The sequence below is a fragment of the Genypterus blacodes genome, unplaced genomic scaffold, assembly GCF_046128005.1.
Source record: "Genypterus blacodes isolate CSIRO-AG114 ecotype Tasmania unplaced genomic scaffold, CSIRO-AGI_Gbla_v1 ptg000095l_1, whole genome shotgun sequence".
NCBI classification, from domain to species: Eukaryota; Metazoa; Chordata; class Actinopteri; order Ophidiiformes; family Ophidiidae; genus Genypterus; species Genypterus blacodes.
This window is the reverse complement of record NW_027466899.1, coordinates 14,341-41,609: the sequence shown is the minus strand read 5'-3', so window position 1 is coordinate 41,609 and position 27,269 is coordinate 14,341. Positions and strand designations below refer to the sequence as shown.

At 47.9% G+C, this 27,269-nt stretch overlaps 4 protein-coding genes across 4 annotated transcripts; 2 read left to right on the top strand and 2 right to left on the bottom strand.

Moving 5' to 3' along the window:
• The first annotated feature begins 290 nt into the window (after positions 1-290).
• Positions 291-3,165, top strand: adprs (ADP-ribosylserine hydrolase). Its single transcript, XM_076159393.1, has 6 exons — positions 291-928; positions 1,377-1,473; positions 1,569-1,776; positions 1,937-2,124; positions 2,220-2,320; positions 2,402-3,165. Exons 1-6 carry the CDS (start codon positions 742-744, stop codon positions 2,776-2,778), a joined length of 1,158 nt encoding a protein of 385 aa, XP_076015508.1. The 5' UTR covers positions 291-741; the 3' UTR covers positions 2,779-3,165.
• A 2,432-nt stretch (positions 3,166-5,597) lies between these two features.
• Positions 5,598-14,223, bottom strand: LOC143007894 (b(0,+)-type amino acid transporter 1). The gene is made up of 6 exons (XM_076159389.1): positions 13,525-14,223; positions 6,906-7,039; positions 6,585-6,714; positions 6,086-6,210; positions 5,915-6,002; positions 5,598-5,828 (listed from the first exon to the last, which is right to left on the bottom strand). The coding sequence occupies exons 1-6, from the start codon at positions 14,221-14,223 to the stop codon at positions 5,598-5,600; spliced, it is 1,407 nt and encodes a 468-aa protein (XP_076015504.1).
• A 99-nt stretch (positions 14,224-14,322) lies between these two features.
• On the bottom strand, positions 14,323-19,425 carry utp25 (UTP25 small subunit processor component). The gene is made up of 12 exons (XM_076159388.1): positions 19,284-19,425; positions 18,784-18,823; positions 18,428-18,614; positions 18,089-18,340; positions 17,855-17,943; positions 17,295-17,705; positions 16,939-17,155; positions 16,638-16,840; positions 16,294-16,476; positions 16,081-16,190; positions 15,575-15,820; positions 14,323-15,182 (listed from the first exon to the last, which is right to left on the bottom strand). Exons 1-12 carry the CDS (start codon positions 19,382-19,384, stop codon positions 14,927-14,929), a joined length of 2,295 nt encoding a protein of 764 aa, XP_076015503.1. The 5' UTR covers positions 19,385-19,425; the 3' UTR covers positions 14,323-14,926.
• A 2,503-nt stretch (positions 19,426-21,928) lies between these two features.
• tmem151bb (transmembrane protein 151Bb) lies at positions 21,929-24,428 on the top strand. Its single transcript, XM_076159381.1, has 2 exons — positions 21,929-22,006; positions 23,019-24,428. The coding sequence occupies exons 1-2, from the start codon at positions 21,929-21,931 to the stop codon at positions 24,426-24,428; spliced, it is 1,488 nt and encodes a 495-aa protein (XP_076015496.1).
• Positions 24,429-27,269: the final 2,841 nt, after the last annotated feature.

The following is a 27,269-nucleotide window of genomic DNA, read 5'->3' as shown; positions in this document are numbered from 1 at the left end:
ACTGCCGCGTGTAAACCGCGCGTTAAAACTGTCCGGCGCAAAATAGTCTTCAAAATAAAACACCCACTGTCTCGCCTTTAATGAAGAAGCTCGTTTCCTTGTAAATTGATGGACTTAACACATGTTAGCATGACAACTTATTAAATATGACCATGATCTAACTAAAGTACAAGGATTGGATAGACTCCGTAGAGTTTTGCATGTGACGTACTTTGCAATTTTATTGTATAGAATTTCAATAGTTCCGGTTGCCCACTGCACATCTATGCTGCTTGACACGCTACCGGCGTGCTCCCGTAAAACCGGGTGTAGTTGTGCAAAGGAAACTCCTCTGGATCATGATTTATCTTTAAAAACGTAAACTTGGTAAATCAACAATTTATACTTTTCTGGGAATAAGGAATATACTGTGACGAAATAAGACCAACACAAAATTAGAAAGCAGATGTGCATTAATTTTGTTAGCTTTGGCATCCGGTGTATTTGTCTGCATAGAAATGCTTGAGATAGAACAGAAAGAAGCATATGTCTCCATTGAAGCTCAATCTATTACTCTCTTTTCTATGTGTGACGATCGGTCCGGGTTCAAACGACCATCCAGACGTTTTCAGGAAGCAGGAAAAGCTAGTCGGTTGCACATTGTTGTTGTTGTTTTGCACCGTTTTTTGCACTTGACTGTCAGTCAGGCGCACAGACTGGCGCGTCTCTGATATAAATTAAGGCCTTTTCCGCGGTGCATGAATGGCGATGACGGCAGCGAGAGCAGCGGCGGCGGGGGGCCCGGCGTCTTTGTCCCGCTTCAGGGGCTCGCTGGTCTCGGCTGTGCTGGGTGACTGTGTCGGCGGAGAGTTTGAGGGAGCCGAGGAGGTTCCCATGGAGAACGTGCTGCGGCATCTCACCAGCCTGGACGACGAGACCAAAGGACACGGTGAGGGAGGGAGGAGAGGTTACTAGACGGGGTGACAGTGGACTGAACTGGTTGAAACCCCACAGAACGTTTCCGTTGCCCGCCGCCAGCCATCGGCGCTCCAGAGCCGCGTCCAGCTGTCACACTGTGGCTGCTTTACATTGTAGCAACATGCTGCAGTATAATGCACAATATAGATCCGTGTATCGCTAGATAGGGACTTGTTATTGATGCTGTAATAGCTGCGAGTCATGTCAAAACTATTCATACAGAACACGAATCACAGGATAGAATCGACAGATGATCTTACAGGAGAGGAAGTGTGTGTGCGCATCAGTGTTCTGCTAACAAAGCTGAAATACTGAAGGTGTTGTGTGCAAAGCAGCATTGTAACTGCAGTGTGTGTGTGTGTGTGTGTGTGTGTGTGTGTGTGTGTGTGTGTGTGTGTGTGTGTGTGTGTGTGTATCAGGGATCCTTGAGTACAGTGATGACACTGCCATGGCGCGCTGTGTGGTCCAGTCTCTGCTCACCCGGGCTGGCTTTGATGAGCACGACATGGCTCGCAGGTAACACACACGTGCAATATATGTATCAATTATAGGACTTAAATACATTTAAGCAACCAAAATGACACCCACCTCTCTCTCTCTCCCTCTCTCAGGTTTGCTAAGGAGTACAGTGTGTCCCCAGGCCGGGGTTATGGGTCGGGCGTGGTCCAGGTGTTGAAGAAGCTCTCCTCCCCACAGCTCAGCGACGTGTACCAGCCAGCCAGGGACCAGTTTAACGGCCGAGGCTCTTTTGGGAACGGGGGGGCAATGAGAGCGGCCCCCTTTGCTTTAGCTTTCCCTGAGCTGGCTGATGTGAAATGGGTGAGCCACATAACATTACATTACATTACGGTCATTTAGGCCACAACATAAAGCCACATCCTGTTAACGTGACGCTTCACTTTCACAATTCAGTCCGACTGTAGAGTTCGCACATCATACTGCAGCAGTTTAGTTGTGACTGCTCTCTCCCTCTCTTCAGTCTGCCCGTATGGGAGCCATGCTGACCCACTCCTGTTCCCTGGGTTATAATGGGGCGGTGCTGCAGGCGTTAGCGGTCCATCTTTCCCTGCAGGGGGCGCTCAACTTCCCAGAGCAGTTTGTGGGCACGCTGATCACAGAGATGGAGGAAGTGGAGGACGACGAGGCAGCGCGCAACGATGCCAGAATGTAAGTGCTTCACACGTGAAGCATCTAAACCTGTTTTGGGGATTCATTTCTGGTTCCGTCCACCTTGACCCATGTTGTTATGTGCGTCTGTCCAGACTAAAGGAAAAAGAGAAGCCTTTCTGTGAGCGCCTGCACAGACTTAAAGACCTGATGGACCGGAGCAAGGTCAGCATAGAGGAGGTCATCTCTGAACTGGGTCAGTATCTGTCTCTTTGTCACTCTGCGCCGCTCTTATTCCGTGTCATCGCTCAACATGTTTGTCCGTCTGTCCCTCTAGGTAACGGCATCGCAGCTCTCCATTCAGTCCCCACCGCCATCTTCTGTGTCCTCCACTGCCTGCAGCCTCGGGAGAGCTTACCAGAGAACTACGGCGGCCTGGAGAGGACAATAGCATACAGCCTGGCCCTGGGTGGGGACACAGACACCATAGCCTGCATGGCCGGGGCCATCGCAGGGGCTCACTACGGCATCGAAGCAGTGCCTCAGTCCTGGATGAAGTGCTGCGAGGGGGCGGAGGACGCGGACGTGAACGCCGAGCGGATTCATATGCTGTACCACCAGTCAGCACAGGGGGGCAGGAGTGAGACCGGGGACAGACCTGGAAACCCCTCAAAGGCTTCTAATGGTACAGGGAAGACAACAAGCACTGAGTGATTCCTCAAAGGGGATTTTCAGAATAAAAGAACTTGTACACATCAAACACACATTAAATATAAACATTTACATTTTTATTTTCAGTCTCAGTGGGCTTATTGGCCATCACACCTGTAAGTTACAAACAAGTTGTCTGCATTGCTGATGATCATTACCTCCACAATGTGAGTATTGATTCCATAGGGTCACACTGGCTGATAGACAATGTAGACTGTGTGATAAATGTGAGGGGCCATGAACACATTACCCTCCGCCCCCCCCCCTTCCTTTCCTTCTTTGTGTTGAACAATCTCTCTGTCAGGTGAACATTTGCTTTGCACTCTTACACTTAATTGCCCAACATGTTTTATCCTTTTTGGTGGATAAGTTATTTAATAAATGTTTTCAAAGTTGCATTAAATGTGTCTGCGTGTTTATTTAGGACAGTGACGGTCAAACGTGTCATCAAAATGAAATCCTGCAATCAACAAGTGAGACCATCATCTTCATCGTCACTACAAAATATTTCATTTAAGAAAAACTGAAGGACAAATAAATAGAATGTTAACAAATACATTTACACATCATACACTGCTCAAAAAAATAAAGGGGACACTTAAACAACACAATGTAACTCAAAGTGTATCACACTTGTCTGAAATCAACCTGTCCAGTTAGGAAGCAACACTAATTGTGAATCAATTTCACCAGTTGTTGTGCAAATGAAACAGACAACAGGTGGAAATGAGAGGCAATTAGCAAGACTACCCATTACATTACATTACGATCATTTCATTACATTACGATCATTTGGCAGACGCTTTTATCCAAAGCGACTTACATTGCATTACACGACCACCCTTCGCAGAGGGGGGAGCAATTGAGGGTTCGGTGCCTTGCTCAGGGGCACCTCGACAGGGACTTGAACCAGCAACCCTTCGGTTCCCAAGCGGAAGCTCTACCCACTGAGCTACTGCCTCCCTAAATAAACAGTTGATTGAAATATACATAGCAGTTTATGAGATAGAGAGTTTCTGAGCAAACAATAAAGAATACCCCTATAAAGGAGTGGTTCAGCAGGTGGTGACCACAAACCATTACTCTGTTCTCGTCATTTCTGGCTATTGTCTTGGGCACTTTTGAATTTGGTTAGTGTTCTCAGCCCTGGAGGTAGCATGAGGCGGTGTCTACAACCAACAGAAGTTGCCCAGGTTGTGCAGCTCATCCAAGATGGCACATCAATGCGAGCTGTGGCAAGAAGGTTTGCTGTGTCTGTCAGCACAGTGTCCAGAGCATGGAGGAGATACCAGGAGACAGGCAAGTACACCAGGAGACGTGGAGGGGGCCGTAGGAGGGCAACAAGCCAGCAGCAGGACCGCTACCTCCTCCTCTGTGCAAGAAGGAACAGGAGGAGCACTGCCAGAGCCCTGCAAAATGACCTCCAGCGGGCCACTGATGTGCATGTTTCCGCTCAAACTGTCAGGAACAGACTCCACGAAGGTGGTATGAGGGCCCGACGTCCACTGGTGGGGCCTGTTCTTACAGCACGACACCGTGCACGGTGATTGGCATTTGCCAGAGAACACCAATATTGGCAGATTCGCCAGTGGCGCCCTGTGCTCTTTACAGATGAGAGCAGGTTCACACTGAGCACATGTGACAGAGTCTGGAGACACCGTGGAGAACGTTATGCTGCCTGCAACATCCTCCAGCATGACCGGTTTGGTGGTGGGTCAGTAATGGTGTGGGGAGCCATTTCTTTGGATGGCCGCACAGCCCTCCATGTGCTAGCCAGAGGTACCCTGACTGCCATTAGGTACCGCGATGAGATCCTCAGACCCATTGTGAGACCATATGCTGGTGCAGTGGGCCCTGGTTTCCTTTTAATGCATGACAATGACAGGCTTCATGTGGCTTTAGTGTGTCACCAGTTCCTCCATGATGAAGGTATTGATGCTATGGACTGGCCTGCCTGTTCCCGAGACCTGAATCCAATTGAGCACATCTGGGACATCATGTCTCGTTCCATCCACCAACGCCACGTTGCACCACAGACTGTCCAGGAGTTGACTGATGCTTCAATCCAAGCCTGGGAGGCGATTCCTCAGGAGAACATCCGCCGCCTCATCAGAAGTATGCCGGCGCTGTAGGGAGGTCATACAGGCACGTGGAGGCCACACGCGCTACTGAGCGTCATTTTGACTTGTCTGGAGGAATTTTCGCTGACGTTGGAGCAGCCTGCAATGTGATTTTCCACTTTTATTTTGAGTATGGTTCTGAATCCAGACCTCCATGGGATGATCATTTTGATTTACATTGATCATTTTTATGTTATTTTGTTCTCAACGCACTCTACTGTGTATTGAATAACGATTTACAACTGCAGTATTTCATTGAATGAGGTCTAAGATGTGTTAAGTGTTCCCTTTATTTTTTTGAGCAGTGTATATAAAGAAATGTGCATTAGGTTGAACTTTATTACTTTTTTAGATTTAAAAAAGTAAAGGTGGCTTTAAAAAGGCTTTAAAAAGATTTAAAGTCATGTAATTATTTCAATAAACATGATAGAATTTAATGATCGTATTACAAACAATTCCACACAATAACACGGATTCCAGCTTCTCTGATACATAGTTTGTACTTTAAATCTTCACATTGTGGACCTGCGATGTGTTAATATTTGCTGTAGTTCCTCACAGGGGTCCAATTGTTCCTGTTCTTCTTCCATCCAACCTCCAGCCCCCTGAAACTACTGGTGACAGCAAGTCTCATGAAACAGTTCATGCATTTGGCCAGGAAGATTTTCCTTTTGTCCAGATTTTGCCTTTAATCTGGATAAATCACAGATTCTTCTCTGCAGGAGCGACCTCGAGGAGCAGCTGCAGAAACATGGTTAATTTGGTCAGCAGGCTTGGACAAAGCTTGAAATGGATGAAGGGCACGTAGATTATAACTCCGCTGAATATAAAAAGTGTCACATAGAGGTATTCTATCTGTGGGTTGTCTATGATGGGAGCCAGCACCAGGAAAACTGCAGCAATGAGCACCAGGATAGGGATGATGATGGGAACCTGCGGCGGGGAGAAGAACAAGAGTGTCACCGTGTTGATAAATGACATAAACGTTGACGTATAATGATGACTGATGAGTAACTGACCCTGTACGGTCTGGGGAGCTCTGGCTTCTTAATCTTGAGGTAGATGAGTCCAGAAAGAGTGATGGCATAGAAAAACCAGGCAGTGAAGCTGAAAACGTGAGGTGAATGAGTGCTGGGTTCTGATACTGTGTGTTCAAAGCAAACAATGATGTCATAAACCTCAGCATGTACCTGAAGAAGTTGACTATGCTCTGGAAGTCTCCAGGGATCAGCACCAGCAGGGAGACGACGGTGGTGAAGATGAGTGCTGGAGAGGGAGTCAGTCTGTGGACATGAGCCATAGCCAGAATATCTGGCTACAAGAGGAAGAGAAACCCAGAGAGGGAATGTGACTCAGTGAGCTTCTTACACCTGAAGCAGCCTGAGAAGCATCAGCAGCATCATGTGAGCTCTGGTGTGAGTTACATTACATTACATTACATTACGGTCATTTAGCAGACGCTTTTATCCAAAGTGACTTCCAATAAGTGCGTTCAACATAGGTAGGCAAAAGAACTTCAGGTCACAAGGAATGGTAAGTGCATTTCCTTCCAAAACCAACAGCTGAGAGCATAACTAGTGCAATGATTTAACAACATTGCTCAATGTTCAGGTCATTGTCAAAACTAGGTTACTGACATTGTAGTAAATGATTCAATGTGATATTTCCATAAGGCAGTGAGATTCCCACCATGTGTCCTTCCCTCGCAGCAACAAAGCAGACGCGGCCGCCACTGAAGAACGTCCCGTTCAACGAACCAAAGGCAGATAGAGCTGCAGCCACAGACATGATCCACCCCCACCTGCCTAACACTTTATTCCTGCCAAAAAAGGTGCAAAGGTTTAAATCATCCATCTGCTTTGAGGTCTCAGCTTTACCCGACAATGATCACGCAAATACTAGAAAGTTGATTATGAGAGGGTGGAGGTGGAGTAGCATGTGTGTGTTTGGAGGTGAGGTGAGGTGAGGTGAGGTGAGATGGTGCCATGTGTTGATTGTAAAGAGTCTTACCCCCATGTGACTGCCACTGCACTGGAGCTCATGAGCTCTGTGGGCGTCATCACAGTCAGGTAACTCACATTCACCAGCAGGTACAGGCCAGTCACCAGGGAGATGGCAATCAGAACAGCTCGGGGAAGATTCACCTGAGAGACGGCAGGGAAAACATCAATCAATGTGCACACAGTCACCTTACAAGACATTTCAAAGACATTTAAATGCAATAATAGCCTCTTAACTATCATTTACAATCACACCGAAGTGACATAAAGCAGCTTGTTCACTATAAAACCATAAACTGACATCCCTGCTGGAGGTTTACAGCTGCTTTAGTTGTTTCCTCTGAATGCATTCTTCTCAAGCTGGAGGCTTTGATGATATTTCGTTTGATTTATCTTACCTCTGGTCTCTTGATTTCCTCTGTGACACAGTTGAGGTTGTACCAGCCTGAAAAGGACCAGAGTCCTTGAAAAAGTGCCATCCCCAGAGTGCCCACAGAGATCTGAGTCCCTTTGAATGCTTTCCCAACGTTCAGATTGTCCTCAAGTACCTGGCTGCTCTGTATGGCCGCATGTATGCCTCCAATTACAATGGCAGCCAATGCCAGAACCTTCACCACTGTGAAGACCACTTGGACTCTGATGGCCACCTGCACGATTAAGATGTTAACTATGGCAACAAACAGGATGACAACAGCAGCAGCACACTTCAGGGCCACCTCAGGAGCGGTGCACTCTGGGTAGAAGGGCGCTACGATGTATTCTGCAAAGCTAAGTGACATGGCTGAAATGCCAAACGGCCTTACAACCATGATGGAAGTGAATGCTGCAAAGAAAGCGGGACAAGGACCATAGATCCTCAGAATATAGAGGAAATCCCCGCCTGATTCAGGTATGATGGTCCCCATCTCAGCATAGGACAGAGCTGCCAACATGGCTATGACTCCTGAGAGAGTCCAGATCAGCAGACTGGCCCCTGGGCTGCCTGCGTAGGCCAGGACAAACTGCGGGGACATGAATATGCCAGATCCAATCGTGGTTCCTGCAATGAAGGCTACAGCACCAACCAGACCGATCTGCCGCTTCAGTTTCAGAGCTTCAGCTTCAGCTTCAGGTTCAGGTTTCCCAGCCATGATTCAGATCGATTTAGATTCACATGTTCACAGGCGTCCGTACAGCCAAAGAGGACAGTAAGATACCAGTGTGGCTTCAGTTATCATGGAAGTTGCTCTTTAAACGTGTCAATTATTGAATATGATGCTGTATAAAGTAAAGAAAACAAAATTGAATTGAACGCAAAAAGTCAATGATTGTTTGGATCTCGTCTTTTATCTCTGGTGAAACTCATTTTCATGCTGCCATGACAACCTTCCCATTGTTCATTACACATTTATATTTGTCAACAGCAGTTTACCAAGTTTATGATTTGTGAAGAGAAAACTATAAAACTCTTACTTCTGGATGCTTCAGCTCTTCTGTTAAGTAATTCAGAGTGTTCCATCCGCCATAGGACCACAGCCCCTGATAGAAGGCAATGCCAACAGAGCTGGCACCAGTGTTTGTTCCCTCAAAGGAATTCTCAAAGTTCTCTGTGCGGCCCTGGAAAAGCATCACAACACCTCCCAGTATGATCACTGCCATTCCCAGCAGCTTCACCACCATGCAAACCACCTGGAGTTGCATGGCCAAGCGGACGTTCATGCAGTTCACTAAGGCCAGCACCAGGATGGCTACTGCAGCCACCGTCTTCACCAACAAGGCTGGAGGAGTGCAGCTGTAGAAGGGGGCCACGATGTATTCACCAAAGCTCAGCGCCACAGCCGTGGCACTGGCCGGCCTCACGACAGCAACATAGGAGAACACAAAGGTGAAGGCCACCACCTTCCCCGCCGTCCGCAGAATGTAAATGTACTCGCCTCCAGATTCTGGGATGACTGTGCCCAGCTCAGCGTAGCAGAGCCCCGCCAGCATGGCTATGAGCCCGCAGCAGGCCCAGATGAGCAGGCTGGCCCCGGGGCTGCCGATGGCGGCCTGCACATACTGGGGAGATATGAAGATGCCAGATCCAATCATGGTGCCGGCGATGAATGACACTCCTCCTGTCAGCCCCACTTCCCTCTTCAGGTTAAGTCCCTGTGTGTCACTGGCCATCGTTTGAGTGCTGTTGGACCCTCAGACACTTTACCTCACCTTTATATACATAGACACAAAGACCTATGACCACATCTTTATACACACACGCTTAAACATTAACTGATGTCTGAGTGATGATGATGCAATAGAAACCCTAGGATTTGATGGTTTTCACCTTTTGTCCTCCTGGAGTGTTTGCACGTAAACACACTTTCTTACCTTACCTTTGTGGTGGCCAGGACCTTGGCCACTATAAAGAACACTTGGACCGACATTGCAAAAAGAGATCTGAGTCCCTTTGAATGCATTCCCAACGTTCAGATTGTCCTCAAGTACCTGGCTGCTCTGTATGGCCGCATGTATGCCTCCAATTACAATGGCAGCCAATGCCAGAACCTTCACCACTGTGAAGACCACTTGGACTCTGATGGCCACCTGCACGTTTAAGATGTTAACTATGGCAACAAACAGGATGACAACAGCAGCAGCACACTTCAGGGCCACCTCAGGAGCGGTGCACTCTGGGTAGAAGGGCGCTACGATGTATTCTGCAAAGCTAAGTGACATGGCTGAAATGCCAAACGGCCTTACAACCATGATGGAAGTTAATGCTGCAAAGAAAGCGGGACAAGGACGATAGATCTTCACAATATAGATAAAATCTAGGGCGGGAGGTGGAGCTGATGAAATCTATATTGTGAATTCCAACAAACAGATTGGAATGTGATTGGAATGTGTTCTCCGCTCAGGCCACCACAGACTCCCTGATTAACATTGACATTCGCACAAACTCTGTCCTGGATCATATCAACAGGTGTGTGGGCAGAGTGACATCACTGAAAACAATAAAAACTTTCCCCAACCAGAAGCCCTGGATGAACAGAGAGGCCCCGATGGAATACCTGGGCGCGTGTTCAAAGCGTGTGCAGAGCAGCTGGCCGGGGTCTTTGCGGACATTTTCAACCTGTCCCTGGCCCAAGCAGTTGTTCCCACTACCTTCAAGACCGCCACCATCATGCCAGTGCCGAAGCACTCCACCGCTACGGCCCTGAATGACTTCCGTCCTGTTGCCCTCACCCCCATCATCGCCAAGTGCTTTGAGAGGCTGGTCCTCTCACACTTAAAATCCTGCCTGCCTGCTACTTTGGACCCTCACCAGTTTGCCTACCGCCACAATAGGTCAACTGAGGACGCCATCTCCACGGCACTTCACTCCACACTGACACACTTGGACACCCCTAACTGTTATGCCAGAATGCTGTTCATTGACTTCAGCTCAGCATTCAACACTGTGATCCCCTCCAAGTTGATATCCAAGCTCAGCCAGCTTGGTATCAACTCATCCCTCTGCAATTGGACTCTGGACTTTCTATCTAACAGACCCCAGTCTGTTAAGATAGACAACCTCTCCTCCTCCACTATCACCCTGAACACCGGCGTGCCACAAGGTTGCGTGCTGAGCCCTCTCCTTTACTCCCTATTAACCCATGACTGCGCTCCCATCTATGGTTCCAATTCCATAATTAAGTTCGCAGATGACACCGCGGTGATAGGCCTGATCAGAGGTGACGATGAGACGGCCTACAGGGAGGAAGTACGGCACCTGACCACGTGGTGTGCTGACAACAACCTGGCACTCAACACCAAGAAAACCAAGGAGATCATCGTGGACTTCAGGCGGGCAGGGAGCCATGCACACACCCCCATCTCCATCAACGGAGCTGCAGTGGAGCGTGTGCCCAGCTTCAAGTTCCTTGGCATCCATGATCTCACCTGGTCCATAAACTCCTCTACCCTGGTTAAAAAGGCGCAACAGCGCCTCTACTTTCTTCGGAGCCTTAAGAAAGCTCACCTTTGTCCCAGGATCCTGGTGAACTTCTACCGCTGTACCATTGAGAGCATTCTCACTAACTGTATCACAGTATGGTATGGCAACTGCTCCGCATCAGACCGGAAAGCACTCCAGCGGGTGGTGAAAACCGCCCAAAGGATCACCGGTACACAACTGGACAGCATCGAACAGATCTACCGTCGACGCTGCCTGGGCAAAACCAGGAACATTATAAAAGACTCATCCCACCCCAACAATAAACTTTTCACCCTCCTCCCATCCGGCAGGCGTTACAGAAGCCTCCGCTCTCGCACCAGCAGGCTCAGGAAGAGTTTCTTCTACGAGGCAGTGACCTTGCTGAACTCTACTCCATTCCCCCACTCACCTCCATCCTCCCTCTAGCATCATCTTGCACTCCACTGCAATTTGCACAACTTTCTGTTTGCACTGATCATTTCCATTTCACTTCCGTTTTGCACTCAGACTCCTTGCACTATTTATTTACATATTTATTCATTTATATTTATAGTTAGCATATATAGTATATATAATTATAATTATAATAATAATTATATTATAATAATTATAATAATATACATATTCTGTATATATTCTGTATTCTGTATATATAATAGTACACTTTTGCACTTTCTGGTTGGATGCTACTGCATTTCATTGGCTTGTACCTGTACTTGCTCACTGACAATAAAGTTGAATCTAATCTAAAAAAAAAGAAAAATCCCCGCCTGATTCAGGTATGATGGTCCCCATCTCAGCATAGGACAGAGCTGCCAACATGGCTATGACTCCTGAGAGAGTCCAGATCAGCAGACTGGGCTGCCTGCGTAGGCCAGGACAAACTGCGGGGACATGAATATGCCAGATCCAATCATGGTTCCTGCAATGAAGGCTACAGCACTAACCAGACCGATCTGCCGCTTCAGTTTCAGAGCTTCAGCTTCAGCTTCAGCTTCAGGTTCAGGTTTCCCAGCCATGATTCAGATCGATTTAGATTCACACGTTCACAGGCGTCCGCACAGCCAAAGAGGACAGTAAGATACCAGTGTGGCTTCAGTTATCATGGAAGTTGCTCTTTAAACGTGTCAATCATTGAATATGATGCTGTATAAAGTAAAGAAAACAAAATTGAATTGAACGCAAAAAGTCAATGATTGTTTGGATCTCATCTTTTATCTCTGGTGAAACTCATTTTCATGCTGCCATGACAACCTTCCCATTGTTCATTACACATTTATATTTGTCAACAGCAGTTTACCAAGTTTATGATTTGTGAAGAGAAAACTATAAAACTCTTACTTCTGGATGCTTCAGCTCTTCTGTTAAGTAATTCAGAGTGTTCCATCCTTCGTAGGACCACAGCCCCTGATAGAAGGCAATGCCAACGATGCTGGCACCAGTGTTTGTTCCCTCAAAAGAGTTCTCAAAGTTCTCTGTGCGGCCCTGGAAAAGCATCACAACACCTCCCAGTATGATCACTGCCATTCCCAGCAGCTTCACCACCATGCAAACCACCTGGAGTTGCATGGCCAAGCGGACGTTCATGCAGTTCACTAAGGCCAGCACCAGGATGGCTACTGCAGCCACCGTCTTCACCAACAAGGCTGGAGGAGTGCAGCTGTAGAAGGGGGCCACGATGTATTCACCAAAGCTCAGCGCCACAGCCGTGGCACTGGCCGGCCTCATGACAACGACAAAGGAAAACACAAAGGTGAAGGCCACCACCTTCCCCGCCGTCCGCAGAATGTAAATGTACTCGGCTCCAGATTCTGGGATGACTGTGCCCAGCTCAGCGTAGCAGAGCCCCCCCAGCATGGCTATGAGCCCGCAGCAGGCCCAGATGAGCAGGCTGGCCCCGGGGCTGCCGATGGTGGCCAGCACATACTGGGGAGATATGAAGATGCCAGATCCAATCATGGTGCCGGCGATGAATGACACTCCTCCTGTCAGCCCCACTTCCCTCTTCAGGTTAAGTCCCTGTGTGTCACTGGCCATCGTTTGAGTGCTGTTGGACCCTCAGACACTTTACCTCACCTTTATACACACACGCGCGGGCTGCTGGACGATCAAAGACACTTCACCTCAGCTTTACACACACACACACACACACACACACACACACACACACACAGACACACACACAGACACACACACACACACCGCTGGATGCTCAAAGACCTATTACCTCACCTCTACACACACACACATAAACATCAACAATCATCTCTGCCCCCTGAGTAAGAAAAGAGGCAGATACCAGGAATAAGAGTGTCTTATCATCCATTCCATCAGATTAAAGGTCAGATCGTGATAAAGGAGATCAGATATGATTCCTAGTGACAAAACTTGTCCATGTTGGTTGTTTGGTTTCTCCTCTGATCTGCAGCTTCTTCTCAGGTTAAAGAGAACTTATTACAGTTCCAATCCCATCCTTTTCCTTTTTGATAAACATCACTTTTCCATTTCTCCCAGGAGATAGTTTGGGTGTGAGGTCACGTGGCTGCAGGTATAAAAGCTTAAACATTAATGGAATCCTCTCAGCTGATGTCTGAGAGATAATGATGAGGCCCTCAGCAATAAAAACCCTAGGATTTGATGGTTTCCACCTTTTGTCCTCCTGGAGTGTTTGCATGTTAACACACTTTCTTACCTCTGGACGTTTCAGTTCTTCCGTCACATAATTCAGATTGTTCCATCCATCATACGACCACAGGCCCTGGTAGAAGGCGATACCGATTGGATTGATGCCCACAATTGTGTTCTCAAATGAGTCTTCAAAGTTTTGTGTGTGACCTCTGATAAGCATCACCACTCCTCCTATGATGATAACAGCCAGGGCCAGGACCTTGGCCACCATAAAGAACACTTGGACCGACATTGCAAAGCGAACGTTGAGGCAGTTGATGACGGCCAGCGAAACAATAGCGACTGCAGCCACACACTTCACCACCGCCACCGGAGGGGGGCAGTCCACGTAGAAAGGAGCCACCACGTACTGTGCAAAGCTGAGCGCGATGCCGGCAACGCCAGCAGGCCGGACAAATAACACGGAGCTGAAGATCAACATGAAGGCGACGACGGGGCCTGATGTCCTGAGGATGTAGATGTACTCGCCCCCCGACTCTCGTATGGAGGTGCCCAGCTCGGCGTAGCAGAAAGACGCCAGTATGACCAGCAGGCCGCAGCAGGCCCAGATCACCAGACTGGCCCCCGGGCTGCCGATGGTCAGGAGCACCGACTGAGGGGACATGAAGATGCCGGAGCCGATCATGGTCCCTCCGATGAGGGACACGGCTCCCACCAGCCCCACTTCCCTCTTCAGGCTCAGCTTCTGCAGCTTCTCCTCCATAGTCACAGCGATCTGTGTGCCGTCTGAGGCTTTAATTCTGTGTTCAAGGGCGTTCTGGCAGTGACTCAAGTTAATAATTACAGGAGGGTTCATTTACAACTGTGTGTGTTTATTTCAGCATGTTAGAATCATGGATCTTCGTGGATCCCTGCCTCGTCTTCATTCCTGCTTGAAAACCTCCAAAATGCTTCTACAACACTGAGAACAAACTCCTGAGTGACGGCGGAATATTAAGACCAGAGACAGACATTATACATTAGAATGCTTTATAAAATATAAACTTTAGTACTTTGGGTACAGGTGTGTGTTATTTTCTGCACATAAGAATCATCAATCAATGAGAGTGACAGGAGGCTCTGCACCTGGACAAAGTACAGTTACTGATGTTTGATGTTACATCTTATCACAGCCATAGACATTATTTTATGATCCAGTTACTTCATGGTTTGTTATTCCTGGATCCATTCCACCTACAACACATAAACAGCTGATCGCACACGCACACACACACACACACACACACACACACACACACACACACACACACACACACACACACACACACACACACACACACACACACACACACACACACACACACACTTCCTGTTAGATCCAAACCAGCGTTGGTCAGTAAACAGTCTGGATTGATGTCACAGATCCTGATGTGGCATTCTGAAGCTGGCTTTAGGTAACCATGGTTTCAGGAGGTTTTGTCTTCTCCCCCGGTAACAAACAGGTGAGCCGCCTTGTTGGAGTGCAGCATCTGTCCGGCCCGCTGACCTCCGGCGATGGAGGCCAGTTTGTGAGCGTCGTAGCGGGAGTAGAGGGCGGTGCAGGTCCAGCTGGCTTCCTCCCCCCGACCTCCCGCCGCCAGCATGTTACACACCTCGCTGTAGAAGTGGGCGTAGGTGGGCAGCCCGTAGAAGATCAGGTTCTGGATCCCCTTGATAGTGTATCTGAAAACAAGCAGGTCGGGAGTTTAACAGGAGCGTCGCTTGATCCTCTCTGCGTCCCCGGTGTGATTCAGATATCTAGGTTCTTAACACTCACTGGCTTTTATAACCTGGTCTGTTACAGGTTAACGTTAAAGATTGATGAAGAACAAAGGTTCAGTTCGGGAGCTTTGTTTGGTTTAATGGATGCAAATCTGTTGAGAGAACTTTGACACTTTGACAAAGTTCAACTCCAGCATGAGAACCATGGAGAATAGGTTACTATGGATGAATCAACCATGACATCATCACCCTTTTGCTCTACTGTCACCACGAAGCACAACATCACTCTGAATAAATGTGCAATATCGAGTTTGAACTCATTCATCAACTATTCAAGCTTTCATCCTGCTGACCTCTTGTAGAAGTGGAAGCGTTCGGTGAAGAGCAGGAACTGCTTGTCGCCTTTCTGGAAGAAGTGCCTTGCTCGCGACACCTCAGACTTGCTGGAGTACTCGCAGACGCTGACGAAGTTCATCTCCTCCTTCTTCATGTAGTTGCGCAGTCGGACGTAGTCGAAGTAAGACGGGATGTAGATGAGCGTGTGAGACATGACCGAGTCCCTGTACTGAGGCAGCACTTTGTCTATGAAGAAGTCAAACCTACAGGAGGCGGGAAGGAGAGCAAACGCTTTAGAAAGCTGGAGGCAGCGTCCAATCAGATCATCTGTCAGGATCCTGTGAGTGATTGTGTCACACATTTCAGCAAGAGGACCAGAAAAAACAAACTTCATGCACAGAATGCGATCGGTGTCAGGACAGAGTTTGTATGGGAAAGAGATAAAGTGGATCAAGCATGAGAACCACCAGATAATAAGAGAATCCTCAAACGCTCCTGTAGTTGAACCAGCAGGGGGTCTTACCGAGAGTCGTGGTCCATGAAGCTGTCGGAGGAGAGCCTCTGGAACACGTGAGGCAGCTGCACCAGCACCTGGCAGATGGAGCCGGTCTTTGGCATGTTCTTAGTGGCAACCTGGAAACAAAACAAACACAAAGAACAATCCACTCAAACTGCCTCGGCTGGACACAAAGCTCAAACCAAAGCTGGCGATGTGGAGAGTTGAGCAGACGAGTACCTGTCCCCGGTAGTTGGCACAGTGCTTGGACAGGAGGTTGTTGATCTGCGGCTCCTGGATGGAGCTGAACACCAGCGTCTGTCTGTAGTGTCTGGACCAGTTGTTCAGGTTCCACATCCTCACGCGGGAGAAGTCCACGCCGTGAGCGTCCAGCGGCTGCAGGTTCATGTGCTGCATCACGTGCTGTCGAGGCGGGAGAATGGGATCCATGTGAAATGATTGATGTTACTGCAGGATTGTAGGGTTTTCCCAAATCAAGCGTTGGTTGTCGGCCAGCAGGGGGCGCCTTTTTACCAACAGAGGCGTGGACCCTGTGCCGGTGTGAGCGGGAACAGCTTCCTTACCAACACGTGTTCCCAGTTCTGCATGAGGAAGACGTCGGCCTGGTCCACCACCAGCAGCTCGATGGAGGACAGGAAGTCAAAGTCCCTCTTGTTCTCCCCTTCGGCTCCCAGCACCGTGCGGAGGCCCAGCGGAGACGCGATGATGATGTCCGACGAGTAGAAGGGGGCGTAGAGCCGCACGCTGCTCCTCACAATGGAGACGCCTGGTGGACAGAGGAGGAGGAGGGTGAGGGTGAGGGCTGCTATCTAAGAGAAGAATTGAATCATCTTGAATTGTAAATACAGGAGGAAGACTCCTCACCGATCCTGAAGTGGTCGTCCACGTTGCCGGAGAAGATGGCGTGGTAATCATCCGGTCTCTGCAGGTTGGGGGGTTTCTCGTCCGCCTCTTCTCCAAACTCGTCCTTGAACCTTTTCTTATTGCTCACCACCACCTTCCTGCCTTTGTTGTCCAGCAGGCTGATGAAGGTCTGGACCACCCGCAGTGCCACGCCCCTGAAAGGCACCAGGATCAGGACCTGCCACGGTTTAGAACGGTCGTCAATAAACGGTTTAAGGAAATCAAGAAATGCTAGAAAAGTGACGTTACTGAGCAGCTGCCACTGTTAACATGAAGGAACCAAACAGAGCGTGTGTGAGTGTGTGTGTGTCCGTCACCTTGGGCCGGGTCAGACCTTGGTCCCTGGGTTCATCCTGCGGCTCGGCTCCGGGTCCGGCCTGGGCTTTCTGCTCTCTCAGCAGGGCGTTGTGAGCCAGGACCTGCGAGTTGGCTTTCAGAACATGGTTGAGGACGTGAAGGCAGTAGGCGCTGCAGACCTGCGGGCCCCGGTCCTGAGGGGAGGTCTCTGGGTAGTACAGGTCCTTGTAGGAGCCCATCAGGGTCAGCAGCTGCAGCTGGAGGGGGGTCACCTCCTTGGCCGCCCCCTGTGCGTCTGGGCTGTGGTTGAGATTCTTCCAACAGGTCTCCAGAAGTTTGTGGAACGCCGGGAGGTTCGAGTCTTTCTCAGAGCCGACGGGGCCGAAGGTCTGGAGAGGAGACGAGCACAGCAGGGAGCCTAATCTGGACCACTGGACACAGAGACAGGAGACATCAGCTACAGCTCTACATGTACGCTCTTCCTCACAGCTCTACATGTACGCTCTTCCTCACAGCTCTACATGTACGCTCTTCCTCAGCAATAAGACTAAGCTGAAGAAAAGGAGGTCCTCTACAGTACCGTGATCTGAGCCTTGGTTTTGCTGCCAGATGTGATCTTCTGCACATCGTCTTCACTGAGCTCAGCGCCTAGATGCTGAGAGAACATGTCTGCACACACAAGCACAAGCACAAGCACACACACACACACACACACACACACACGCACACACACACACACACAGGACGTTACTGTGGGATAAGCAGGTGCGTGTCAGATGTGTGTATCATGGTAACACATTGGTTCTTCTCGTACCTGTGCTGTGCTTTGGCTCTGCTGCGTCTTCATCTTCGTCCTGTTCTTCACCCGTGAAGTTCGTCTCCAGGCAGAACTGAGACTCGTGCTCCTTGTCCACAAACTCTTCATCTCCAGCCTCCTTCACCTCTTCGCCCTCCACCTCTTCTGTTGGAGCTTCACCTTCATCCTTCCCTTCTTCCGCTCCGCCCTCTTCTTCTTCTTCTTTATCACCATCATCATCATCATCATCACTTGCACCCTCGCTCTCCCCTTTAAGCAAAAAAGCATTGCACTCAATATCGATCTTCACCGCAGAAAAAGGAAGTTTCCTATTAAAATGCAGGAAATAACAACTACCTTCATCAAGCAGCTCCTCTTCTTCATCTTCATCTTCTTCGCTGCTCTCCTCCTCTTCACTCTGGTTGTTGCTGGTGGATCCGTTTAGAGTTGAGAGAAGCTTCTGATAGGCTGATTTCTGTTCTGGTTCTTCATCCTCCTCCTCCTCCTCCTCACTCTCAGCATTGTGTGGCTCTGGACTTGCTGGCTGTGAGAGCAAACGCAGAAACACACTGAAGGGTCGTCGTCTTCTTCATTACTGCTTCAATAGTTCATTCAAGGGAGTTTCATATCAAACTTGTATTCCTTCATGTGTGTGTGTGTGTGTGTGTGTGTGTGTGTGTGTGTGTTTGTGTGCGTGAAGACGTTTGACTCACCAGGTCCAGGACCTGAGTCCTCTCAGGTCTCTCACTGACTCTGGGACATCAAAGGGAAGGGAAAGAATAAGGCTCTTTTCAGAAAACCGCTAAAATACAACTCAACTTTATAAAAAACATACATTTGTCACTTCTCACTCTTCAGTTTGTTGCTTTAATCAAACTTTACCACAGATTTCTTCTGACCCAATCAAACCACACTTTAAGAACAACTGGTTAGAGAAGAAAGGCTGAAACTTTAACTATATAAACAATAAACACACACACACACACACACACACAAACACACCAGGTGGATACGAATGTGACGTTATTATGCCGCTAACTTGTCATTTCAATTTAACTTAATCATTTAGTCTTTTAAGTTAGCTTAACATGAAGCTCTCGGCACGACACATTCCGGCTCTACGACTCTGAATCCTAGCGACAGTTAGCTTGCCGGCTAGCATGAAGCACCAATTCTTGCTTTAAGTGAAGCCGAACAACGTCGCGGTTCTTACACATCATGGAATGGGTGTTCCTCTCCAAACTCCTTTAAATGTTTTTTCTGTTTCTTTGACAAACTGGTAAAAAGCTGCTTATTGTGGCTCCGCTTCCCCATGTTGATAGTTGGCCACGCGTGTGTTTACGCTGCTTCTTCGGTGGTTCTTTGCGCTCTATACGTTTCGCACTGCCATCTATCGAACTGGCAAGGAATTACACGTTGGGTCTGTAGTCAGCTGTAAATTCCACAAAGAAGGAAAAATACCAAGCTGGAGACAATTATTGTGATAAAAAAATAAATCCAATAAAGTTCAAAGAGCTTTCCACTGATATTTGATGAAACAAACATGATCATTTACACGATGCAGGACCGATGCATGTACAAGCATTAATAACATACAGATCACAACAAATGCCTGAATATTTGATAAGTCTATATATTTACTTCACGCTCAAGCAAAGAGTAACAATGAGAGCAGCAGAGCGTTCTAAAGTGCAAAAAGGTGATCAGACAGGCATTGCTGACCAAATGTATCCTGAATGTCTCTAAAGCCCAGACACCAGGTCGCTTGTCTATTTGTTGTTTGAAAACTGACCTTGATCAATTATTGAAGGTGGTGATATCAATTTACTGTTTTCGCTGTTACCATGACAGAAACTCATTTATTATTAACTCTTTTGGTGTCCAGTTTTAGTACTTGCGGTATTTTGAGCTCAGTTTTGTTACATCAATGGGGATATTATTGTTTGATAATTGCGTACCACTATGGCTTAGGCTGAAAGAGCACGTCTGGCTTCGCTGAATGGAAATATAAAACATGTAAGGCATCTTTTTGTGTGTTTCAATGGAGGGGCCAAAGTTGAAACAAGAGAAAGACAAGGCTGGGAGAACAGTTCGGTTTAGGGTGGCATCTGCCAACAGTGGCCGAGTCTTGACTGAGGTGTTCAAGGATGAAAAGGCTTGGTGTCGCTCAACGTCGGACTCAGCCTACTCTGACCGCACCAGCAACCCCAAGGGAGAGCTGGGGGGCTCCCTCGCCACCAGCGAGGCCAACAGCCACCTGAACGGCCTGGTGGTGGGACCCGCTCCGGACGAGAACGGGGGTGAACCCGATGACCTGCTTTTGTACGCCAGTGCCAAGAGAGAGATGCTCTTCAGCAACAAGCGCATCAACATCTGCAGCAAGAATGGGACCATAAGAGGTGTGAGGAACAAAGTCAGCGCAGGCCAAGTGCTTTTCAACAACCTCTCCAACATGTATTCTGTAAGTAGCTCTGCTTGCCCCATTAATGCGTGTGACCGTCTTCATATTATTCATATTATGAACCACCACAAAGCTCTTGAGTGCACGGTGAGCTGCAGTCATAACTAATAGTCCCTCTCTCCTGAAGGGGCCCCTTCATCATCAGAAATGGAGACCCTGGGAAAAGGAGTAAAGTGAGGGGAAGTTACATACAGTCTGATCAGGAGGCATCAGACCTGAATGAAGACTGTCCTATAAGATTTGGACTTGTGTTTCCCAGGACTCCTCATTTGGCATCATTACATATGACTACATTAATCAATAAAAACAGCCCAGATTCTATGATTCCTTTCCTACTCCCTTTATGAGCAACAATGACTGAACTTGAAATCCTTTTTTAAAAGCTGTTGTCAGTCTAATGGCTCATACTGAGGCATGATTTGTAAATGTTTTTTTATGATCACGAATATGTTGTTACTGGGCACTGTTCCATATTATTTGTAATCCACTTACTTCTGCAGACAGTTTGACCGAGGGAATCCTACATTTGTTGCACATAGTAAAGTTCAGGATAGACACGTTGAGTTCACTGTTTTGTTTATTGCATTCATTAAATACATTTCAAGCCATGTGATCAGATGTACTTGTGACATATTGATTTTTTCCCAAACACAATGTTATATTGTGTCTTACTGTTTATGCTTAAATTGCCTAATTTGAGAGGGCGTGGCTTATTCTGCAACAGGTTCTGTGTCTCATGAATGAATGAAGCTGTTGTAACCGAACATGGAGGTCACGTGAGCTCACTGTTTATGTTTAACAAACCCGGAAACATCAATCGACCTGATGGTGGCGCTGTGAACATCACCTTTACTCAGCAGGTGAGGACGGTTAGCTCAATAATGTGTTAAATGTCATCAGGGACAGAGAACAACATGATATGAGAATGTAAAGATATAAAGTGTAACGGGAGGATTGCTCGGCCTTGGCAGCGGTATGCCCTCTCTCATTTTGGGCGCTTGATCCCTTTAAGCCTCGTGCAGCCTGCAGCCCCTCCCCTCGCCCCCACCTGCCCGTTCAGCACCATGGACAGCGGCCGTGTTTGTTTTGCGCCGCCGCGTCGCTCCGCCGCCGCCGCCGCCTCGTATCGCCTTACTGCGGCACTGGACGCCGGGCCGCGGGCTTCGCTGTAGTCACGCCGCCGCTCTCCACCGCCTCGTTTCCCGGCATGCCTTCGTCGGACTCCAGCGGGCTTTTTCTCGAGGCTTGGCGGTGCTGAGCGAGAGTCGCGGCCCCGAGGATCTCGCCTCGGTGGAGAGGGACGCCGCGGAGCAAGGCAGCGAGAGATCTCCCTTCCTCTTCCTCCTCCACCTCCTCCTCCACGCCCTGTCATCATCACCGACACCCAGAACAGCAACATGTCCCCTCCAGCTTCGGCTGCAACGGCGAGCGAAAGCAGCACGGCCACCGTTTTAGAGGAAGAAACGCGGGAGGAGGTATGATTAAGATTCTCCAGCCTCTCTCAGCGTCTCTGTCATTTGTTTGCTCCATGTTGTCGCAGGGCTGTAGTGGCTGTGTAGTGGATCCATGTGCATGCTGTGCAGGTGAATGATCTGCAGATGATATCATTTTGAACCAATACCGTCTCTCTGCATGCTTTAAATGAGATATAAGAGCATTTTGATACATTAACCCACATTTACACATTATAAATCACTGTCTATTCATTCTCAGATGCAGCCACAACCTGTCAGGGCTTCTCCACCTGTCTTTAATGTCAGGTGCAGCAGTGTGCCTATAGCATTAATGGTTTCTATAATGTCATGAAATGGTTCCAGCTGAGGGAAGATGCTGGCTTCATAAGATCACATTACAAGTTTCAGTGCTGATATGCAGATTCTTTTGTTAAATCCTTTGTCTCGATGGTTCACTTTAACATTAGTCAGTGACCTGTGTGTGACACCGGTGTGGAGCTCTGCACTAAAAGGTCACGCATGCTCACCTTCAATGGAACATTTCACAGTGAGCAGAAATATTCTGGGATATTTTCCCTCCTGCTGAGGCGGATGGAAGCTTTGCCATCTCCTCTCGTCTCCACTCGGACCCTGATCTGTTTGTGTTTACCACAGAAAGTGATGATGATAGAGACATGAGCCTGAGAAAAATCACATGAATTCTGATCTGAGCAGATATGAATCCCAGCAGTTTGTTCACACTTCTGAGAAAATAAACTGATCTGTGTCTCAAAGTCCGATTGGGGCCACTGTGTGATGTCACTGTGTGATGTCACTGTGTGATGTCACTGTGTGATGTCACTGTGTAATGTGATCAAGCCTGTGAGCATTCCTGTCATGCCCACTCCCAGTCAGTAAAAAAACAAAATCCCCATTTGCTTTAGGTTTGGCAGCAGTGATGCACGTTGTACCATGAAACATGAATTATTAAACGGCTGATATGAATAAGATGCTTATGGTTTCTGTTTTGTCTTGTGTGTTTCCTAATCGACAGCAAAGACCCCTGAAGCAGTCGCTGAGCAAATCACTGTGCCGGGAGAGTTTTTGGAAATGCCTGCTGCTGTCTGTCCTCATGTACGGTTGCATGGGAGCCATGGTTTGGTGTCACGTCACCAAGGTGACCCGCCTCACCTTTGACAGTGCCTTCAAAGGGAAGTCCATGATGTACCATGACAGCCCCTGCTCTGATGGCTACATCTACATCCCTCTGGCTCTACTGGGCATGCTCTATCTGGTCTACTTGGTGGAGTGCTGGCACTGTCATGTCAAAAATGAGCTGCAGCACAAAGTGGATGTGGAGGGAATCTACGAGCGCATTGAGCGGATGCAGCAAGCTAACCCCTGCATCTGGTGGAAGGCCATCAGCTACCACTATGTTCGCCGGACTCGACAGGTCACGAGGTATCGCAACGGGGACGCTTACACCAGCACCCAGGTTTACCACGAACGCGTCAACACCCACGTGGCAGAGGCTGAATATGACTACAGCCACTGTGGCGTGAAGGATGTGTCAAAGCAGCTGCAGAGCTTGGAGAAGTCGGCTCTGACAAAGATGCGATTCACCAAGTGCTTCAGTTTTGCCAACGTGGAGTCGGAGAACTCCTACCTGACACAGCGAGCCAGGTTTTTCACCGACAATGAGGGGCTGGATGATTACATGGAAGCCAGGGAGGGCATGCACCTGAAGAACATTGACCTGAAGGAATACGTCATGGTGCTGTCTGACCCGGAGCATCATCCTTGGTATCTGTCACACTACGTATTCTGGATCGCCTCCTTCCTCACCTTCTCCTGGCCTCTCAGAGTCTTCACAGAGTACCGCACTGCATATGTCCACTACCGCGTGGAGAAGCTCTTTGGGCACGATTACCTCCCTGTGACCCCGTGCGATGAGCGGCCATATTGGCGTCGTATCCCTCGCGTGAACACCATCGACAGCACAGAGCTGGAATGGCACATCAGGTCCAACCAGCAGCTGGTGCCCAGTTACTCCGAGGCCGGCCTCATGGACCTGGCTCAGTGCCCGGCGGGCTTCACTGGGACTCGTCAGAATTGCGAGAGGTGCCACAGAGCCATCAGCTGCTCGTCCGTGTTCTCCAGGAGCGCCCTGAGCATCTGCACCGGCGCCAGCTCACGCATTCCCTTCAGCGGGAGCCGCTTCTCTCTGGCGCGGCGCTACGGCTCCCAACGCAGCTGCTTCTGGAGGAGCGGCAGTCTGGATGACCAGGAGAGCCCCAGTGAGAACACCCGCTGCCTGTCAGAGCGCGTCGCCACGGACGAGGAGGAGCCTCCAGAGTACGAGGACGCACTTTGCTACCCGGTGCTCATTGTGCACTGCAGCGAGAATTGCCACAACCACAGGTCCTTCCACCGAAACGGCTCCTGTGTGGAGACTTCCTTATGACTATGCAGTCACTCAGACAACACAGTGGCATCTCTGTAGCGTCCACAGACATCAGAGGCAGAGTGGGAAAACGTGTCTTCATATCAGATTCAAGCAAACAGACACACACACAGACACACACAGACACACACACACACACACACACACACACACACACACACACACACTAGTGCTATATTGTGATTCTGTCCTGTTACAATTGACTGTGAACCACCAAAGCAATAACTGGGATCAGTTAGTCGAGAACAAAACCGAAGTGGTTTTGTGAATCTCCGAGTCGTGTCTCTAATGGAAACCACGTCGACAACGGCTGTTATACTGTACGTCGCCGCATCTTTAAGGCCTCACATGTACAGATGAAACTGAGCGAACCTCAAACCTCAAGAACTTTCCAGAGGCCACGGACAAGACGGACAGGTCGAACTCTTCATCTATTATGTCGCTCACACATCGTACACACACACACCAGAACAGAGCAGTCAGGTAAAGGTGAAGATGACCTTTAATATTTCATCATCATCTTCATCATCAAAAATACCGATGAGTTCCCACAGGTTTCACTTCTATTTACAGCAATAACTGTGAAAATGAAAACCATCTTGTTAAGCAAAGAAGTAGGATGAGGAACAGAAGAAGAAGAGATGTTGTGCTGAGTCATGAGTCGATACTGAACCCACAACACAAACAAGACGCAACCCTCCCACACACACACACACACACGTTCAAAGCATTTCTGAGTTTTTTGTTGTTATCTCGTCCTCCCCGTCTACGTTTACTTGGTGACATCATTTCCCAGAATGCCCTTTGACGACCCCAGCACACAGATATGAAGTTATTTCCAGCTGACGTCTCTTATACGCCGGCGTAGAGAAAGATGATATAACAGCAACAAGAGAGCCCACACTTTTTTTTCTTCCTGCTGACCAAAGTGCTGAGCTGTCGCCCCCTCACGCCAAACACATCCTGCCCTGTGGCTGCAGTGCATTCTGGTCTACAGAGGTCAATGGGGCACAGTGAAAGTGACACCTCTGCCTCTTGATTTCCTGTATGGCTGCTAAAGCTGCAGAGAGAAACCATCGTTTGGTCTTAAATGTCAAAGCTAAGAGCCCAACATGATGCCTGCAGATTCTCCCAGCTGAGGTGGAATGTTCAGATTCTCTGTTTATAATAAGATGCACAATAATCAACTGTAGCTTATTGGATTTCTCTTGAGTGACAAATCAATGAAACAACAAATCCTTTCTCCTCTATTTGAGCTCATTTTCTCCTCCATATATGAAGACAATGGGTTTATAATGTGCATCCCCAGCGACATCATACACATACATGTTGCTTTGAAATCCAACAAATCTAAATAAACACAATGACATAATTTGGAATGCACCGACTTTAAAATCTGATTAAACTGGCGAGGATGACTCAGAAATGCTTGAAGCAAAGTGTGAAGCAAGAGTGTTTTCAACGACACCAGAACATACCACTTCAAACTCATTTATCCATCTTTGCTCAAGTTAACATGTTGTTTTATAGAAATCTGAATACAGAAGTGTAACAGTTTGTCTTATATTAGACTTTTGCTACCCACTGCCACGACAAACCCGACTGCAACTGTGGTGAAACAAAGCAGCCGTGTCATTACATTGTTTTTGTGACTAGAGAAGAAGAAGAAGAAGCAGCGGTTTACATTCAATCACATTTGAATGGGTGGATGTCACATCGTGCACAGCGACCATCATCTGTTGAAACACTGGACTGTGTACTGCAGCAGGGAGACGACCATCAAACCGTGCTCAGATTTGCATGATTTCCTCCTGCTGAATGTGTCGGATGCATAAACACAGAGCTGAATGTAAACACCAGCATATATGACACAGTATGCGTTCACCGTGTATCTAAATGAATAACGCTGATTTTTCTAAAGCTGTAAAGTTGTGACTTTACTGTGCGGTGTGTATTGGCCGTGCCCACAGAGTGAAGGAGCACACACACACTGTTACACTGGAGACTTTGGATGTGGACACTTGGTTTTGTACCTGGAGGAGCCCTGGAGTTTACAAACCGTATATGCAAGGATGTAAATGCACTTAAGTTTACACATCTGCATCATGCAACCTTTATAATACAAACTTTTTATAACATTTACCAGGAAACTCATTGTATGCATCCGAGCAACTAACATCTTGTTCTCTCATTGTTTCCAATAATGTAGTATTAACAGTATTATGCACTTGAGGTGACACTAGACATTATGAATTGTAGTGAAGCTGAATGTTGATGTAAATTCCCTTAAAGTAATAAAGTATCCAAGTTGTGTAATTACACTTATATTTGACAAATGCATAACTGCAGTAGCCTATTGATCACTTAAACTTATACATTCTTGTAAAATGTTCAAATATTCTTGTTGTCATAATAATCAAAAGGTTTGTGTAAATCACTTGATTAACTTTTCATGTATGTATTCAATTTATCTTATGCTGGAAAAAGGAAATTTGCAATAAATGTCTGGGGCAAACCCGTGGATATTTACCAATGTTGTTGGTGTGAATCCTCAGGAGGAAAGTGGAGGAGGAGGAGGAGGAGGAGGATGGGACAAACCCTTCATCCCTCCATGATTACACTCTTAACTGTACGATGGCAAGGTGTTTTTATTTCTTATGCGCAAATAATGAAGAAAGACAAAGACAGCCTCTCTGTTGTAAACATAACAACCTGTTTAGATATAAGAACATGAAAGGTTATTTAGATAAAGAACCTTTAATCAACGATCCAAACATAATTTCAGTGTTAAAGTCAAATCGGCATGTTCAGATTGTATTTTCCTCCCGTCCGATAGGTGGC

Bases quoted from the DNA above. Each gene is read 5' to 3' on its own strand.
- adprs (XM_076159393.1), top strand. From the start codon at position 742: ATGGCGATGACGGCAGCGAGAGCAGCGGCGGCGGGGGGCCCGGCGTCT. The intron at 1,474-1,568 runs GTAACACACACG...TCCCTCTCTCAG, and splicing joins GAGCACGACATGGCTCGCAG to GTTTGCTAAGGAGTACAGTG. The intron at 1,777-1,936 runs GTGAGCCACATA...CCCTCTCTTCAG, and splicing joins AGCTGGCTGATGTGAAATGG to TCTGCCCGTATGGGAGCCAT.
- LOC143007894 (XM_076159389.1), bottom strand. From the start codon at position 14,223: ATGGAGGAGAAGCTGCAGAAGCTGAGCCTGAAGAGGGAAGTGGGGCTG. The intron at 6,211-6,584 runs GTGGGAATCTCA...TTCCTCTTGTAG, and splicing joins CTGCGAGGGAAGGACACATG to CCAGATATTCTGGCTATGGC. The intron at 5,829-5,914 runs GTCAGTTACTCA...TCCCCGCCGCAG, and splicing joins AGCTCCCCAGACCGTACAGG to GTTCCCATCATCATCCCTAT.
- utp25 (XM_076159388.1), bottom strand. From the start codon at position 19,384: ATGGGGAAGCGGAGCCACAATAAGCAGCTTTTTACCAGTTTGTCAAAG. The intron at 18,824-19,283 runs GTAAGAACCGCG...TTGATGTCCCAG, and splicing joins GAACACCCATTCCATGATGT to AGTCAGTGAGAGACCTGAGA. The intron at 18,615-18,783 runs GTGAGTCAAACG...TTGCTCTCACAG, and splicing joins GGACTCAGGTCCTGGACCTG to CCAGCAAGTCCAGAGCCACA.
- tmem151bb (XM_076159381.1), top strand. From the start codon at position 21,929: ATGTCCCCTCCAGCTTCGGCTGCAACGGCGAGCGAAAGCAGCACGGCC. The intron at 22,007-23,018 runs GTATGATTAAGA...CCTAATCGACAG, and splicing joins AGGAAGAAACGCGGGAGGAG to CAAAGACCCCTGAAGCAGTC.